Genomic DNA, 16291 nt, shown 5'->3' on the forward strand with positions numbered 1-16291 from the left:
TTGGCTGCTGACCAAAAGGTTGGCAGTTCGAACCCACCGAGCAGGTCTGTGGGAGAAAGACCTGGCAGTCTGCTCTGTAAAGATTACAGCCTTGAAAACCCTGCGGAGCAGTTCTCCTCTGCCACATGGGGAATTGGAATCAACTCTGTGGCATCTAATGACAACGAAGGTTGATAGATGAGCTTAGCTGGAGGTGAAGGTGACCGGTAGACCAGAAGCGTGATGATGCTTTCCTCGTTGGTCCTCTGGAATTAGTGACCTTAATGCATTTCACAGACCCGTTCAGTGTCCTCAGCAAGCGAAGCTCAGGAGCTGCTCGGTCGCGTCTCTTGTTTTGTAGGCATGTCAGCTTCTCTTGCAGCAGCAGCAGCAACAGCAGCAGTTGTTGCAGAACCAGAGAAAGATTTCTCAAGCTGTGCGCCAGCAGCAGGAGCAGCAGGTACATGCCTTCTCGTCAGTTGCAGGTGTGGGGTTGGCGCTCGGCTTCAAATTGCAAGGTTAGCAGTTCAGATCTACCCAGCACTGCAGAGGAAGGTCCAGTGATCTCCTTCCTTAAGATTGCAGCCACTGAAAACCCTGTGGAGCTCAGTTCTACTCTGGCACCTGGGGTCGCCGTGAGTTGGGATGGACTCCATGGCAATAGTGTAGGTGTGGGATCGGAAGGGTCCCTCTAGTAATCTCTGTGAGGAGTGCATCTCTCTTTAACCTCCTTAATAGCAAGAAGGAATCATATGCAGCCTTTTCCTGTGACGTTCTGGGTATTCAAGCTGATCATTTTTCTGCTTTCCCTTGGGCCTCCTCCTCCACCTGGCTCCCCTGCCACCCTCACTCCCCGGCAGCTTGCTCGGATGGTGAGTGCTCTTCAGCAGCAGCAGCAGAGGCAGCCTAGCATGAAGCATTCGCCATCTCATCCTGTTGGGCCCAAGTCCCATCTGGACAACATGGTACCCAACACTCTGAATGTGGGCCTCCCAGACCTTCAAACCAAAGGGCCAATACCTGGATATGGTTCTGGTAAGTCTTGGTGATGAAAACTACCGTTTTTCTTTTTTTAATCTAAGTGTCATGTCCTAGGCCTGTGTTAGAAGCTGGACTCCCATTATGCTCCATCCTTACCACAGCTGTAGGAGTAGAAGGGAGCCCTGGTGACACCGTGGTTAAAATGCTCAGCTGCCAACCAAACGGTCGGTGGTTCGAACCTCCCAGCTGCTCCGTGGAAGAAAGATCTGTCAGTATTTTTCTCTAAAGATATACAGCCTTCAAAACCCTGTGGGGTAGTTCTGCTCTGTCCTATAGGTAGCTGTGAGTCGGAATCGACTTGAGCAGCAGGTTTGATTTTTTTTTTTCTCTTGTTATATGAGGTGGATATTCTTATCCCTGTTTTACAGAAGAGAAATCTCAGGCACAGATAGTTTCCTAGATTTTCCGAAGCTCCAATCTCTCTTGGCTCTGAAGCAGGCTTTCCCTGTAGCATGCTTATGAACGGCAGCTGCTCTCCTACCACCAGGAATTTCTAAAAGCCAGGTTAAACGTAGTTGTCTATGCTGTGAGCGCTGTGTATGTCTGAGATCACGATCTCTTCACATGTGTACAAGTGGAAGTGTTCAGCTCTACCGATAAAATTGCCTTCTCTTGAAAAAGCATGAGGTACTAAAATTACAGGGCAAGCCGATAAAATTCATCTGGTATTAGTATTGCATCTGATTTAAATAGAATCAGCACGAGTAACGTTATACCTGTGACATTCATCAAGAATCTTTTGGCAAGCAAACGGCAGCTCTGTCAGAACTGGGGAGCGTGTTGTAAGCAGAATTTCATCAGTGAGGCAGCAGAGATTGAAATTAAAAATAAAAGTTAAAAAGCCATCACATACCACGGCGGGTTTCTTAACCTGACAACATTGACATTTTAGGTAAATCGACACTGTTCTTGGCAAATTGGAAAATAAGAGCTAGGAGAACCTGAAACCATACTCTAAGGTGACAGAGTGATCCTGGCCACATCGCCCTACTCTCTGGTAGTTGGGTGACCTTCCAGCTGGGCTGGCCACATACAGGAATGAGCAAAGACTTCAAGCCATCCATGATCTGGGTTAGGTTTAAGGGAATTCATTTCCACATCCTCAGCTTCCACCAGGTCGGCTATCTCTTAAAAATGATCTCCTGAGAACTGACTTAAGGTCAAGATAACCTCTCTTCCACTTGACGGAAAAGAAGGGCAAGCTCTTCACCCATCCCACATCTTCCTAGGTGTGCTTATCTGGGGTGTAGAATGCCAGAGCACCAAGCAAGGGGGAAGCTTTCCTTAGTGATCGATGAAACTGCCGTTACCCCCTCGGCTCCCAGTCTCCGCCTTCTCCCTCATTTTCTGGAGGATGAGGCTGGGCTTAAGATTTGGGTTTTTTGGTACGTGTTGAGTTGTCCTGATTGAGACACAATGTGTAATAATAGAGCAGGGCAGCTGTCGCTCCTCCTTCCCCATTCATCAGAGTGCTTAGTTCCTGAGGTAGAGCCCAGTTGGTGCAGAGCAGAGAGAGCGTGTGAAAGCCCAAAGCAGCTCTCACGTTCGTTAACACAAGCAGGTCTTTTCCGCTCTTCTTGGTGCTCATCCCTGGGATGTGTCATTAGCTGGAAAGAAAAGCACCTCCGAGCGGCTTGACCAGCATAGGTTAGTGGTGCAGATTTTTTCAGATATAAAAATGTTTTGAGAATGTACCAGGTAAAGCCTGTGGAAGAACTTTCATGTCACTTCTTTTAGACTGGGCACACCTTAGTTAAACCAAAAACCAAACCTTTTGTCGTTGTGTCAATTCCGACTCATAGTGACCCTATAGGACAGAGTAGAACTGCTCCATAGGTTTTCTAAGGAGCAACTGGTGGATTCAAACTGCCAAACTTTTGGTTAGCAGCTGAGCTCTTAACCACTGTGCCACCAGGGCTCCCTTAGTTAGATGTTCAAAACCCAAAATTACATGATGTGTTTCTTCCAATAACAGTCAGGCCTTACAATGGTTAGTATGTTCTGCCTCTTATTTGAAAATAAAACTATGTGTTGGCTGCAAATGTGTTGGTTCGTAGCAGCACGTACCTCTCTTACGATGTCCTGTTGGATTACTGGTGTTATTTCTGATTACTGTTCTTGATTCTTGCTCCTTCCTGGGGGCCGGTGACCAGAGTCCAGCAGACACATACATACGTGTTTCTGAAGAAACTTCACGTGTTTTAACATCTTCTTTCATAAATAGCTTATGAATTTAGTTGTGCATTTCATTACTCCAAGTTAGGAAGCAACAGCATATTGACTTACATTTACGTTTTATAACTTATTAAACAGAAACCCTGGTGGCGTAGCGGTTAAGTGTATGGCTGCTAACCAAAAGGTTCGGCAGTTCGAATCCGCCAGGCTCTCCTTGGAAACTCTACAGGGCCGTTCTACTCTGTCCTGTGGGATCACTGTGAGTCAGAATCGACTTGACGGCAGTGGGTTAACTTATTAAAAAATGAACAAATTCCTACTATTAGGTCTTTATTATGTTAGGTGTGACTTGTTTATAATCTGCCTTTTATTTAAAAAGACATAGAGAAGTGCAGCACTGGTTAGCACACTTGCCAGAAGTGGGCTTGCCCAGCGGCTAAGGGTCTCTGGTAAAATTGAAGTCATCTGGCCTTATGTGTGATACACATGTGTGCATAAATAAAAAGAAATCTTGGTTTTTAAAAATGCAAACAGGACAAGGGTGGTACTGTGCAATATTGGATGGAAGTCAGAGAGAAAGAGAAACAAGACCCTTTCTGTCGGGGGTAGGACTAATGAACATATAAATTGGGCCTTACATATGTTTTATCCTCATGATCAGTTTGTCCCACAGTTTCAAGTAATGCCCTGATACAATTCCCTGGAAGTACTAGTCCTCTGGGCCCCTAAGCCAAAACCCATTGCTGTCAAGTCGATTCAGACTCATAGCTACCCTGTAGGACAGAGTAGAACTGCCCCCCTGCCCATACCACCCCCCCCCCCCCCCGGTCTCCGAGGCTGTCATCTTTTCAGAAGCAGACTGCCACGTCTTTCTTCTGAGGCACAGCTGGTGGGTTTGAACTTTCTGTTAGCAGCTGAGCGCTTAACCACCGTGCTACCAGGACTCCTAAAAGAACTCTAATAAGATGAAATTATGTGACATTAATTCACTATGAGTTTTAAATAAATTTTAGAGCAACTTCAGAGATAATCTCTGAAGAATAATTCCTTATCTTAGAACTATAAGTTTTTAATCTTAGCCAGAATCCTAGGGTTTTTTTCCCAAAAGTTCTTTCTCCATGAGTGGAACTGAGTTTTCAGACAGCTGGGAAGCCAAGTACCTCGGGCCGGTTTTCTCTGTCAAAGGCAGAGGTGCCATTTTCCCACAGAGGAAGCGGCTCGTTCCATAAAAGCCTGGGTCAGAGAAAGCTTTTGTCCTTTTCTACCTCCCTGTCTGTCCATCGTTTCATTTAAGCTACGTAAGACACGAAAAGAAAACTATCTTATATCCTTTTTCTTTTTAAGTCATCTAATTCAGAATATTTCTATCTCATTCCAAGGATTTCTACCTTCCCTCCTCCACCTCCTTGCAGTGACTTTGATTAGTAAATTCAGTTAGAGTGTGATGGAACAGTGTTCTTTATATAAATAGCAACGTCTCAAACATAGGTCAGGTAGATTTTAGAACAGATTTATAAAGCTAGCTCAGACAACTAGGATAAGCACAGAGGAGAAAACCATGACGTGGGCCCTCAGTGGGGTTTGGGTAAATGGAACTGGAGGGCTAGTAAAACATTAGGGGTGGGGGAGGAGAGAACAGTGTCTCTGGATGATTAGAGAGCAATGTGGGGACAGGGTGGAGTCGGGCCTGGCTTTGGGTTCCTGCGGGCCCCTGGGCTTTGGAGTGGTGGAACCCTGCTACGTCCCTTTGTGCCTGTAGCTGCTCCTTGTTCTTCCTCTCCCCTCCCCAGTTTCAAATGTTCGTTTTAGTCCTTTATTTTACTTTTTTGAGAGACCGTTTAAGGAAGTGTTCTGACCCAGGAGGGACAATGGGCCCTAGGAGGCCACATCCACAAGCCTTGCTGTGTGGCTTTCACCTGCCCAGCCCCGTGCAGTTGTAACAAAGTCCCCACCCGGACTCTTGCTAAGGGCCTAATTCCTGAGATTTGCCCAGGGCTCATGGCAAAGTAAACACTGAACTCTACCTACCTACCAACGCAAGCCCCAAGACCTCCTTCAAGTTGATCTCTCGAATTCTCTTCACACACCCACCCTGCCATTCTCACACTGCCAGTTCTCTTTCTAAAACACGCATCTGGTTATCTCTCTCTCTCACTTAAAAATTTCTTTATCTTCCACCTTAGAGAAGAAAGGTCCAAATTGGTTGGCTTCATGTATAAGGAGTTTACACGACATGGACTCTTCATTTCTTCCTCTTTTCCTACCACTCTCCACCTCGCTTTACGGATTCAGTGAACTTCTCACCACTCTTAAACATGCTGACTGTCATGAGCCAGAGCTTTTGTGCTTTATTTCCCTTACTTCCTTGAATACCTGTCCTTAGGTCCTAATCATTTACTGCTTCTTCTGTGAGGCCTTTCTCCTCCAGGTGCCCTTACCACAGTCCTTCGGCTTCCCCCTACACCACATTGGTGTGGTATGTGGACATCTCCATCTCAGTTGGAGAATCCCTGGCCCTGGCCTACTGTCTGCTCCAAATGTTAGCTGTTTGAATAAGTGAATGTGCAGGTGTACTGAGGTAGTCTTAATTAGAAGGAACCCAAACATTTTTTTCATACTTAAGGAAGTCATCACTTTTTTAACAAATAGGAGCCAAGAGCTGAGTTTTGAATCAAAACTCTTATTTCTGAGCAGGGAAAAGCTCATGTGAATTAGTCTTTGAGTGGCGAATAAAAGCAGTTCATGGCCTCTACCTCAGAATTCCTGGTTGTTGATATGGAAGTGTACAGAAAGACATAAAATGTGGTTCTGCCTTTTAGGCTTCAGCTCTGGCGGCATGGACTATGGCATGGTTGGTGGGAAGGAGGCTGGAACCGAGTCTCGCTTCAAACAGTGGACCTCCATGATGGAGGGACTGCCCTCTGTAGCCACACAGGAAGCCAATATGCACAAAAATGGTAAGAGCAAGCTAAGCATTGTGAGTTGGAGCCATTTTGACCCTCACCTGACCTGGGGGAAGCATCCTATAAAATTATCTTGAAACATAGATCTTCAGCTTTTTTCTAACAAGCCTCTTGATTTTTTCCTAGATTTTTAAGATCACCGAGGATAGGAAAGCTGGGTTATATGTATGTCAAATTACAAAAAGCCTAGAAGTGCTGGTTCTGACTGGGCAGAGGATTTCCCACCGGCCCGGGGGATTGAGGGCCATTACAGTGGCAGTGAACCTGGGGCTCCATATGGTAAAACCCTAATAAATTGGCTGACAGGACAGAATCAGTTGTTGAGTTTTTTGTTTTGTGGTGCAGGAGAGCACACTGAGCACGTATGTTGATTGTTTGACCTATATGAAGTCCAGCAGCTTTTAAAAAAATTTTTTGCCCTTTAATCTCCAAAAGACGACTAACAGGTCCATACATGAGATTGGAACTTTCCGCAGAACTTCCTTGTTTGTGACCTACAGTGTCTGCAGAGACAGCACTTGCGGGCACCGCAGGCTTTGATCTTGAATGTGGGCTGTCAGTTCTTCCCCAGTTCCCTGTAAAACAGATTCAGGGTCTCAGAACCTTCCTTCAGCCTTTGTGTCAATGTTTGCTTTGTTTGACAGTAATTCAGCTGGACTCAACTGTACCCGTGAGAACCAAGTGTAAATCGGTGTCTGGCCATTCCTATTGGCGCTCTTGGCAGGCCTCAGCCCCGGCCAAGTCATTCAGTATGAAGCCCCTTTCTGGTTTCCTTTATAAACCGCTCTCTAATGTGCCCATCCAAGAGGTTGGTGAAGTGGCTGCATGGCGTCCTCCACCTGGTATCCCAAGGTGTTATCATTTGACTTTGTGCCACGAAGTCAAGAATGATTTATTGAAATTATAAAGTCTGTTTCTGGCCTGAATAATCCGAGCACAGTGTCATCTTTTGCTTTGGGCATTTTCACTACTTCCTTAGACTGATGATTCACTGGGTGCCCTTGTCTCCAAGGACACGATAGGTGCATGATAGTAAATACAAAATGGCCTGTGAGAGGATATCTCAAAGGTAGGGTATCCACTTGCCTTTTTAGAGGTTATAAATAATATTTCCCTACTTCCTTAGCAGTCTCCAGGGTAATTGAGTGTTTCATTTTCTACTACTTCACCATAATGGACCCTCAAGCCAGATTTTTGCCAGTGGCTTTTTTCCAGACAAGCAAATGACAGGGAGATAGTCTTGATAATACTCCTGCTAGACCAAACCAAAGAGGTGATTTTTTTTACCAATATTTAAACAAAGATTTTGATACATGATTCTGGAAATAATTTTATCTGTTTCTAAACACACTAAGAATAGATCAAATGACATAATACAGCAGGTAAAATTCATTTGAGAAATAAGTGGAATGGTAGCTCACAGATGCCTGTAATTTTGTTTAGTTTTTTTTGGTTAGTTTTAGTTTGAGGGAATTTTAAGCTTTTAATGTTTTTCCTGCCCCATAGCCTATAAAATGTAGAAAGGGGGCACTGACAAAACCACTGACACGCTCTCAGGAGAGTGGCGACAAAGCCTTTGCTGTTCGCGTGTGAGGCCCTGGCTCTCGAGGCCGCAGTGGTCATTGCTGGTTTTGTACCGGCAGAGCCCCTGTGTGGGAACGCCATCTCATTGCCTTGGAATTTAAAGCAACTGCAGATGCGTTTCTGGCCGCTGGGCTCTCTCTTCACCCTGCCTCTTGAGCTGCAGCAGGCCCGGTCAGCACTGAAGGGCTCAGTGGGAAACGTCTGTAGAAATGTAGTGAAAAAACCCTCTCTTCTGCAGTAAATTGTTTAGTATTTTTCCTGTTTCTCACTTATGAGTCACTAGCCTGGATACTATGGGGATAATGGTATGCTTCCTAGTTTGTGAAAGTTCCGTTAATTCGTACGGCCATAAAATTTTAAAACTAAAAGGAATATGCAAGAACGAGAACAGTCCTGTGTGCATGAGAAATTGAGGCTCAAGACAGGTGAAATGAATTGTGCTGGTGGTTCTGCTTATTAACTATATACTGAGTTAAAGGCCGCCACTTATTCTAGTGCTCTTTTTTTACTGCATAAGCTTAGAATACTGTATTCGTTTGAGTTACTCAGAATTAAAGATAGACAAGTTCTGTTCACAGGAGCCCTTTCTGAGTGTGAATTAATTTTTCCCTCCTTTCTCAGGCGCTATAGTGGCCCCTGGTAAGACCCGAGGAGGGTCACCATACAACCAGTTTGATATCATCCCGGGTGACACACTGGGTGGCCATACGGGTCCTGCTGGTGATAGCTGGTTACCTGCCAAATCTCCACCAACAAATAAAATCGGAAGTAAATCCAGCAATGCCAGTTGGCCTCCAGGTATTGTCCAGGAAATGCTTTCTCTGGGATAGCATTTTTGTTTTCATTGTTAATTTCAGATTCTGAACACATTGCTTTTGCAACCCACTTTACTAAAGCTGCTCAATTTTATTTTTTCATTCAGTAACTATTGTCTGATAAAAGCCAGGCATGTGCTGTGTACTGTGTGCAGATAGAGGGTTTTCTCTAGCGTTTAGTCGACAAGGTGTGAACTCTGATCATCAGCTACATAGTAAGTTACTGTGTGGTAAATATCGCCCAGGCCTATTACCCAAGGAAGTTAGGAGGAGTGAGATCTGAAGGCCAAGGAAGGTGACATTTGACCTAACACTTGACATTCATCCCGTGGACAAGATGCCTGGAACCTGGGCTCTTTGAAGTGTCCATTGAATTGATCTGTTTATTCATTAAGCAAGTATGTGTTATTAGTTAGGTTGCAGATACGCAATAGTGGGTGCAATGAGATTGTTGGTCAAATATTTTTCTTTTTGATATAAGTAATCTATTTTCATTATAGAAAAATTCAAACTAAAATGAAAATCGATAATTCCAAGAATTTGGTAGCTGTTCTTCTGGACCTCTTTCTGTACATGTGTATTTGTGATACAAATATGTATAGTTTAATTTTATTAAAGTTGGGTCATAATGCATGTTATTCTTCCTCAGCATGATTAGGAAAATAAAAATTTATTCATTCTACCACATAGCTTTAAAAATGATTTAAATTGACCAAAAAAAAAAAAAAGTAACCTCTCAGATATATTCTAGGCATTTTATATGATGAGCCAAATTATTCCTGGATGCCTGTGTAGTGATGGTCATTTGTATACATTTTCTTTGGTGTGTTCTCCACCAGTTTCTGGTGATGGAAATGGGACGGGTCACTGATCTCCACCCCAGATTGTCTCCCCGTTCTTGGCCTAGATGCCAGGACAACCTCTGATGAGCACCAGAGAACTTAATCCCACCTTCCCTACCTTCAGGCCTTCATCTCTCTGGGAGCAGGAAGATCAGGGTACTGGGACCAGGTGTTGATAAGCAGTGGCTCCAAGTTCACTACAACAGACAGACAGAAGGTCAACAATGTTATTGTAACACAAAGATGCAGATACTGCTGGAAGAGGAGGTGTTCATACCGGTTTTTTTTACTTCATGATGAAAATCTGCAGTAAAATAGATCAGTGTTTAGCCTTCTCACAGACCCGTTTCCCACAGCAGAAAGTAACTTTATCATTTTTTGAACAACCTCCTACCCCTAATTGTTTGTTCTCCTTGTCTCAGAATTCCAACCAGGAGTGCCATGGAAAGGTATCCAAAACATTGACCCTGAATCTGACCCCTATGTCACCCCAGGAAGTGTGCTGGGGGGTACAGCCACATCTCCCATTGTAGATACTGACCACCAACTTCTGCGGGATAACACCACAGGTAAATAAGTGAAACACTCTCCACGTTTATTCAACAGTCTGCATTTTCCGATGTGTCTGTCTGTGGGTTCTTTTGTATTTGGTAGTACCTAATAATTAAACCTGAAAACGTAAGAATATGTAGCTTTTACCGATGACTGCCCTGACAGGGAACACAACAGAGAACCCCCTGAGGGAGCAGGAGAGCAGTGGGATGCAGACCCCAAATTCTAGTAAAAAGACCAGATTTAATGGCCTGACTGAGACTAGAAGGACCCCGGAGGTCATGGTCCCCAGACCTTCTGTTAGCCCAAGACAGGAACCATTCCCAAAGCCAACTCTTCAGACAGGGATTGGACTGGACTATGGGATAGAAAAAGGTGAGGAGTGAGCTTCTTGGATCAAGGAGACACATGAGACTATGTGGGCAGCTCCTATCTGGAGGGGAGACAAGAGGGCAGAGGGGGTCAGAAGCTGGCCGAATGTACACGAAAATGGAGAGTAGAGAGAAGGAGTGTGCTGTCTCATTAAGGGGAGAGCAACTAGGAGTGTATATAGCAAGGCGTATATAAATTTTTGTATGAGAGACTGACTTGATTCGTAAACTTCCACTTAAAGCACTGTAAAAATTAAAAAAAAAAAAAGTACATAGCTTTTAATGTTTTTGTCCTTTAGATGTTTTTTGTTCCCTCTTCTACTGAAGATTAAGTGAGATACTGTCTGGATTTTACTGGTTATACTGACATTTATTTGCAATGTTTTCTTCTTCTCTGTTTGTCATCCTCCAAAGGGTCTAATTCTTCCCTCAACACCTCGCTGCCTTCACCTGGTGCCTGGCCCTACAGTGCCTCTGACAACTCCTTTACCAACGTTCATAGTACTTCAGGTATGAGTGGGACCTATTGTTTCCTTTTGGTTAGCATTTTCTATCAGATTCCTTTCTATAAAGGCAATTGGAATTTATTTCTTAAGAAATCCTTTTACAAAAGTTGAATAGCATAGGTCAGCATGGATTATCTCAAAGTTGTTCATTTTATTTCCCTTCTCAATATCTGCTATATAGAAGTGAATCCCTACTTCAGTGGAACAGACTTTCACGGGCACACCTTTTGTGTTGGGCCAGTCCTCAGGGAGCTGCTAGTTTCACAGAGGGAGGATGAGACAAATACAGCTTTAGGACAAGGCAGATAATGACACAGCTGAAGGGTGCTGTGGGTGTTCATAAGAGGTCCTGTCTTAATGACACATGTGTTTTTCTTCTGACCATTCGGCCAGGGGGGATCAAGGGCCATGAGAAGAACCAACTGTTATACGTTGTTATTCCTAAGGCAGCCAATTGTAGCTTTCGTTCCCTAGAAATCTGTCCTCTTGTAGACAGAGGCTAAGGAAAGCTGGCCAGAGAAGTGGAGGGGAACTCACTTACTTCTGCCAACTACAGTTGTTGAGTTCCTTATGTTTATTTGTTTGTTTTAGAAAGACAATAAAAAATAAAAAGTTGATGGGTATAATAAAGCCTTTGAAGTCACTCAGCACAATGCCTTATAGATCAGTACATAAGTTATTAGTAATTGGCATGTTGGTCTTGCACAAGTTCAGTCTTAGGCTATTAAAGTCATTAAGGCTTTTTCTTCTTCAGGCATAAAGCAAATAGATCTTTAGCTACTAAGACACTGTAGGCTAATGGCCTACAAATTGTCTTCTCGTTCTTTCCATCCCATGTTGTATCAGCAATGCTACAATGTCTACCATTTACTGAATGGTCCTGCAGGCCAGGCATTATGCTAAGCATGAATTGTTATTTTATCTTCACTAAAGTCTATGGGGATGTTCTGTTGTTATCCCCACTTTGTAAATGAAGAAACTGAGGTTCAAAGAGCTGATGTACTTTGCCTCAGGTCTGAGCAATGTGTAAAGGAGCCAACTCAATATTCCACGTTTCTAACCACCACCCCACATTGTTCATAGGACTTCTTCCTATATGTGTAAAACCTTGTTTTCACCTAACTCTTATTCTTCTAATTGTTTATATCTCAGGTTGAACTATTTTGTCTGCAGTTGGTCATCCACCTGATAGATGGCCCTAGAATCCCCTCAGACTTGTCTGAAACCAGAAGTATACTTTTATCTTCCCTTTTTAACCAAGCTCCTTATTGTTTTTAATGATGTCCCCATGCAGTACTGAGTTACACAGTCTCAGTCATCCGTCCCACTTTCCCTCTCTTCACTCCCTTCACCCAGGCAGTGACCATGGCCTCCGAGGGGTTGATTCTTCGGTCGTATCTCTTATAGCCATCTTGTTTGTTGCAGTCTATTTGCTGTCACCCTAGTTTACACTCTTAACACTACAGGCTGAATCAACTGAAAAAATCTCCCAGTACCATCTTAATCTGCCTCCAACCTACTTTCATGGCCTCCTTTTGTGTCTCTGTGAAATGTTTTTCAATCAGAATTGAAAGAAAATATATTCAGAATAGAGAGAGTAAAAATTGAACCTTGGTTTGCGTTTCCCTCAGCTCTCTGAGCCCACTCATTTATGTAAATCCTTCAAGACCTACCTTTGCCAAGTCTTTGCTGACAGCCCAGCTTTCTCTTTTTCCTCTGTGGATGGAATGTATATGGTGCTGCCTGGCGTCACCAGTTCTGTTGTTCATTTGTTCTCCCTTCCCATCTGAACCTGAGGTTCCTGAGAAAAAGTGTTTATATTACCCAGAGCAGTGATTTAGTGCCTTAAGCATGGTAAGCCCTTAGTGAATATTTATTGTATGTTGATTTTCTTAAACCTGTTTGAATGCTGATACTTAATATGCTGGATCAAGGCACCAAAAAAGGCCTAATTTTTTATTGTACTTTCACTCAGTCAGTGACCATTTATAGAATACTTTAGTCCTGCTAGGTTTCACATTGTACTATATCTATAAGCCTAAAGTCTTTAGGAATACTTTCTCCTTGAATTTGTCTTCCCTTCAAGTTATTTTTAGCACAGTGGAGAATTCGTTATTAAATCTGTAGTTCGAGTGATAATTTTGTCAATTCAGAGTAATGGTTATTGAAAATTTTATATTTAATAAAGTCAGAGAACAATATTTTACATTGCTGTTCTTAAAATGTGTACTTAGTATTACTTTTTAGAATATGACTGTAGATGTAATTATATATGTAGACAAAGTTTATGTATACTTGTAGACCAAGTGACCCATCTAACCTCACCCCTTCCTTAACTTTCTCTTCTTCTAGCAAAGTTCTCTGATTACAAATCAACATGGTCCCCAGATCCCATAGGACACAACCCCACTCATCTCTCCAATAAGATGTGGAAAAACCATATTTCCTCAAGGAACACTACATTGCTGCCCCGCCCACCTCCCGGTCTGACCAACCCCAAACCATCATCTCCCTGGAGCAGCACAGCACCCCGATCGGTCAGGGGGTGGGGGACACAGGACTCACGGCTTGCCTCAGGTGAGAAGGACCTGCCAGAAGGAGCAACCTTGGTTTATGAGGGGTTTCTGTTAGCTAACACAAATGATGAAGATGTAATGAAGTCTTCACAAGAGTTGTCGGTAAAGGAAAAAGTATCCCTTGAGTGGAAAATTGCAGTCAGTATAAGGCAAGGAGACCCAGGAGCTTCCAGGGAGATGGATGGAGTAAAAACGACCAACTGCAGAGAAGATGTTGTCTTGCAAATAAGGCACATAAGGCACGAGCATGCGTAGGGATTGGGGGCTAGGGGAAGAGAGTTTATTCAGTTAGGGCAAAGAAGGTCCAAGTGAGGTGGAAGTGGGAGAAGACATAAAAGGAGAGAAGAGACCTCATTCGCTGTCTGAACGTGTTTCTTGCTCAGTGCTTCCTTAAACATGGTGGTTGGTCCTCCTGATCTTTCTTCTGGTTGCTTACAGCTTCCACCTGGAGTGACGGTGGCTCGGTTCGTCCTAGTTACTGGCTGGTTCTTCACAATCTCACTCCACAGGTAATCATGCTTTCTTGTGGGTTTCTAGGTAGGACTGCCTTACAGTACGAGAGCAGGAATCTCAGAGATGTGGATGGCTGGCAGATAGGAAAGCTCATTTATCTCCTGGTCACTGCAGAGAGACCCAGCAAGTGTGGCTTATGACACAGAGCAGGCGGTATTCTCTGGTGGTTTCTGTTCGGCAGAGATAACTTATTACCTAAATCAGCCTCCTGAAATCTGGAGTGTAGAAAGAATATTTTTAACCACATGTTAAAGAAATTAACTTGTTTTCATGTCAGTTATCCAGCAAGACTGGAGGGCCCAAGAGTCACACTATGAACCATTGTTTTGCTTCTTAAGTGATTAGCCATCCATCTCTGCAGTAAAAGAAATCTGTCAGTTGAATAGCATAAAGACCACACGGGTGCTCTTAGTTTTCCGTTTGTTACCCCCTGCATATGAGGATAGTGCTACTAACATGCTGTCATAAGGGCGTTTCCTAGGTGGGGTTAATTTGCACTTAGACCCCTCCCTTTCACTGTGGTTGCCTGACAACTTGACACGTTTGTAGGAGCACCATGTCGAGTACTTGAGCAATCTTCTCCCTAAGTGAGGTTAAATGAACCCATCAGAGCTGAGCCCATGACCTTCCTCTGGACTTGACAAGCACGATCTTTATAACACCTTGTTAAAAGGAGTCAATTTGCCTGCCTCCCCTTGACACACGGGATGTATTGTCCAGCATGTCATTCATACATAGATTGGTGCACACATCACTAAGCCAACATTTCCCAGAGTGTTCCCCTGGGTGTTAATAGGCCTCTGGCCTCATATGTTTGAAATATGCACTTGGTTAAACAAAACTCCACAGGTTTCTTCACTCTCAGGCTTCTTAGACTCTTTATCATGTTAGTGTGTGTTATGGTTCTCTGCCAGGAGGGGAGTGTCCACAGCTTCTCCCAAACTCATTTGCCCAGTGAGACCATTTATAGGGGATAAATCATAGGACTCGTATTTCAAGGTACATGTTGAGAAAAGTAGTTCCTAATAGAATGGGTTTGGTCAGCTCTCAACCTTGTTATCTAAGCAACTCAGCTAAAAATTCCAGGCTGTTTATCTAATGGTTGTCTGAACTATGAATAAATTATATGACTATCATCAAACCTGTATATACCTCATTATTTCTAAAAGTTGTCACACAGTGTGGTGGATGTGATGCGGTTAGGAGTGGAGAAGCTGTAAGGGACACAGTGTTTTGAAAGGAGCCTGGGCAAGCTAACCAGCTGTTCATTTCTGTTTTATCATGCAAAATAGCAAGTACATGTGTATATGTCTATAAAATGTGCAAATTGCGTATGTTTATATTAGAAGTAACTGATTAATTTTAAAAATCAAAACTACCTAATGGCAGACTAATCTCAATCACAGCTTAAAAGAAGGCTGTAGGACCAACTCTTTGATACCTGGATACGTTTACTTTTCACCACCTAAAACTTGTTTAAAGGACGTCTGTCCTGAGAAGGCTGATGTATCTAGACAGCCTTATGTAGTCGATGGTCACGCACCAAAAGATGCTAAGAACTGTTTCTCCTGTCAGCTTCAGCAAAGAGCTGAGGTGGAATTGTCGGTTTTCATCCTGCAGGGTTTCCATGGTAAAACCACAGAATGTGTGCGCTGCTGCTGCCCGTCGCAGAGTGTTTTAAGGCGATTCCAATAGTAATCTGTTTTCTTCAAAAGAAATGAACGGAGCAGCTTCAATAAGCCTACTTGAGATCTTGATACAAGTTAAATTAATCAGCGTATATAGATTTGTTCATCTGAGTCGTAAGCTAGGGATGTTATCCTTAATCACTAACATCTTAAGTGGTTAGAGGCTGACCAAGGTGAGCAGCTGCCATATTTGGTCACATTGACTGAGGGCAGCAGAGGACACGACTAGTAGGTAGAAATAGTCACCTCGAGATGGTCAAAGTAGGAGCAAGGCGAGACAACACTGAAATAGTCTTGAGCTAGGCCAGCCACCGGCACTCTGAATCATCGCATGTTTAGCTGTGCTCTTCTTGTGTATGTCTTTCTCATTAGCTCGTTGTGAGCATTGGTCACTGGGGCGGCAGAAGAATGCTACATTAGCAGTGAGGCTGAGAGCTGAAGTTCTTATTTGGGTGCCATCTTAGTTCTACCTTTTAAGGCTCTGCCAGTTGACGCACGCTCACTGTTTACCTCATAAGGAAAATAGACCACAGGTTGACGTGTATTCTTTTGTTTTGCACTGTGTGCGTGTGCCCTTTTCTGTGTGCTGAAATGGGCATGTTAGGACAAGCCCAGTGTTCAACAGACTTAAGACCTGCCTTTAAGACCTTGCTGTTCTCTCAGCCTCTCCCGGCTTTGAGTTTTTC

The 16291-nt window shown here is 43.6% G+C and overlaps 1 protein-coding gene across 8 annotated transcripts in view; it reads left to right on the forward strand.

Moving 5' to 3' along the window:
- Nucleotides 1-16291, forward strand: part of TNRC6B (trinucleotide repeat containing adaptor 6B) — a 296019-nt gene that overhangs the window by 277810 nt on the left and 1918 nt on the right. For all 8 annotated transcript variants that reach the window (XM_049885184.1, XM_049885177.1, XM_049885180.1 and 5 more), the window contains 8 exons: nt 341-439; nt 840-1014; nt 6015-6152; nt 8364-8540; nt 9822-9968; nt 10737-10832; nt 13181-13405; nt 13843-13913. In XM_049885184.1, the coding sequence (XP_049741141.1) occupies nt 341-439; nt 840-1014; nt 6015-6152; nt 8364-8540; nt 9822-9968; nt 10737-10832; nt 13181-13405; nt 13843-13913 (1128 nt within the window). The remainder of the gene's footprint in view (nt 1-340; nt 440-839; nt 1015-6014; nt 6153-8363; nt 8541-9821; nt 9969-10736; nt 10833-13180; nt 13406-13842; nt 13914-16291) is intronic.

This window comes from Elephas maximus, chromosome 4 (genome assembly GCF_024166365.1).
Source record: "Elephas maximus indicus isolate mEleMax1 chromosome 4, mEleMax1 primary haplotype, whole genome shotgun sequence".
NCBI classification, from domain to species: Eukaryota; Metazoa; Chordata; class Mammalia; order Proboscidea; family Elephantidae; genus Elephas; species Elephas maximus.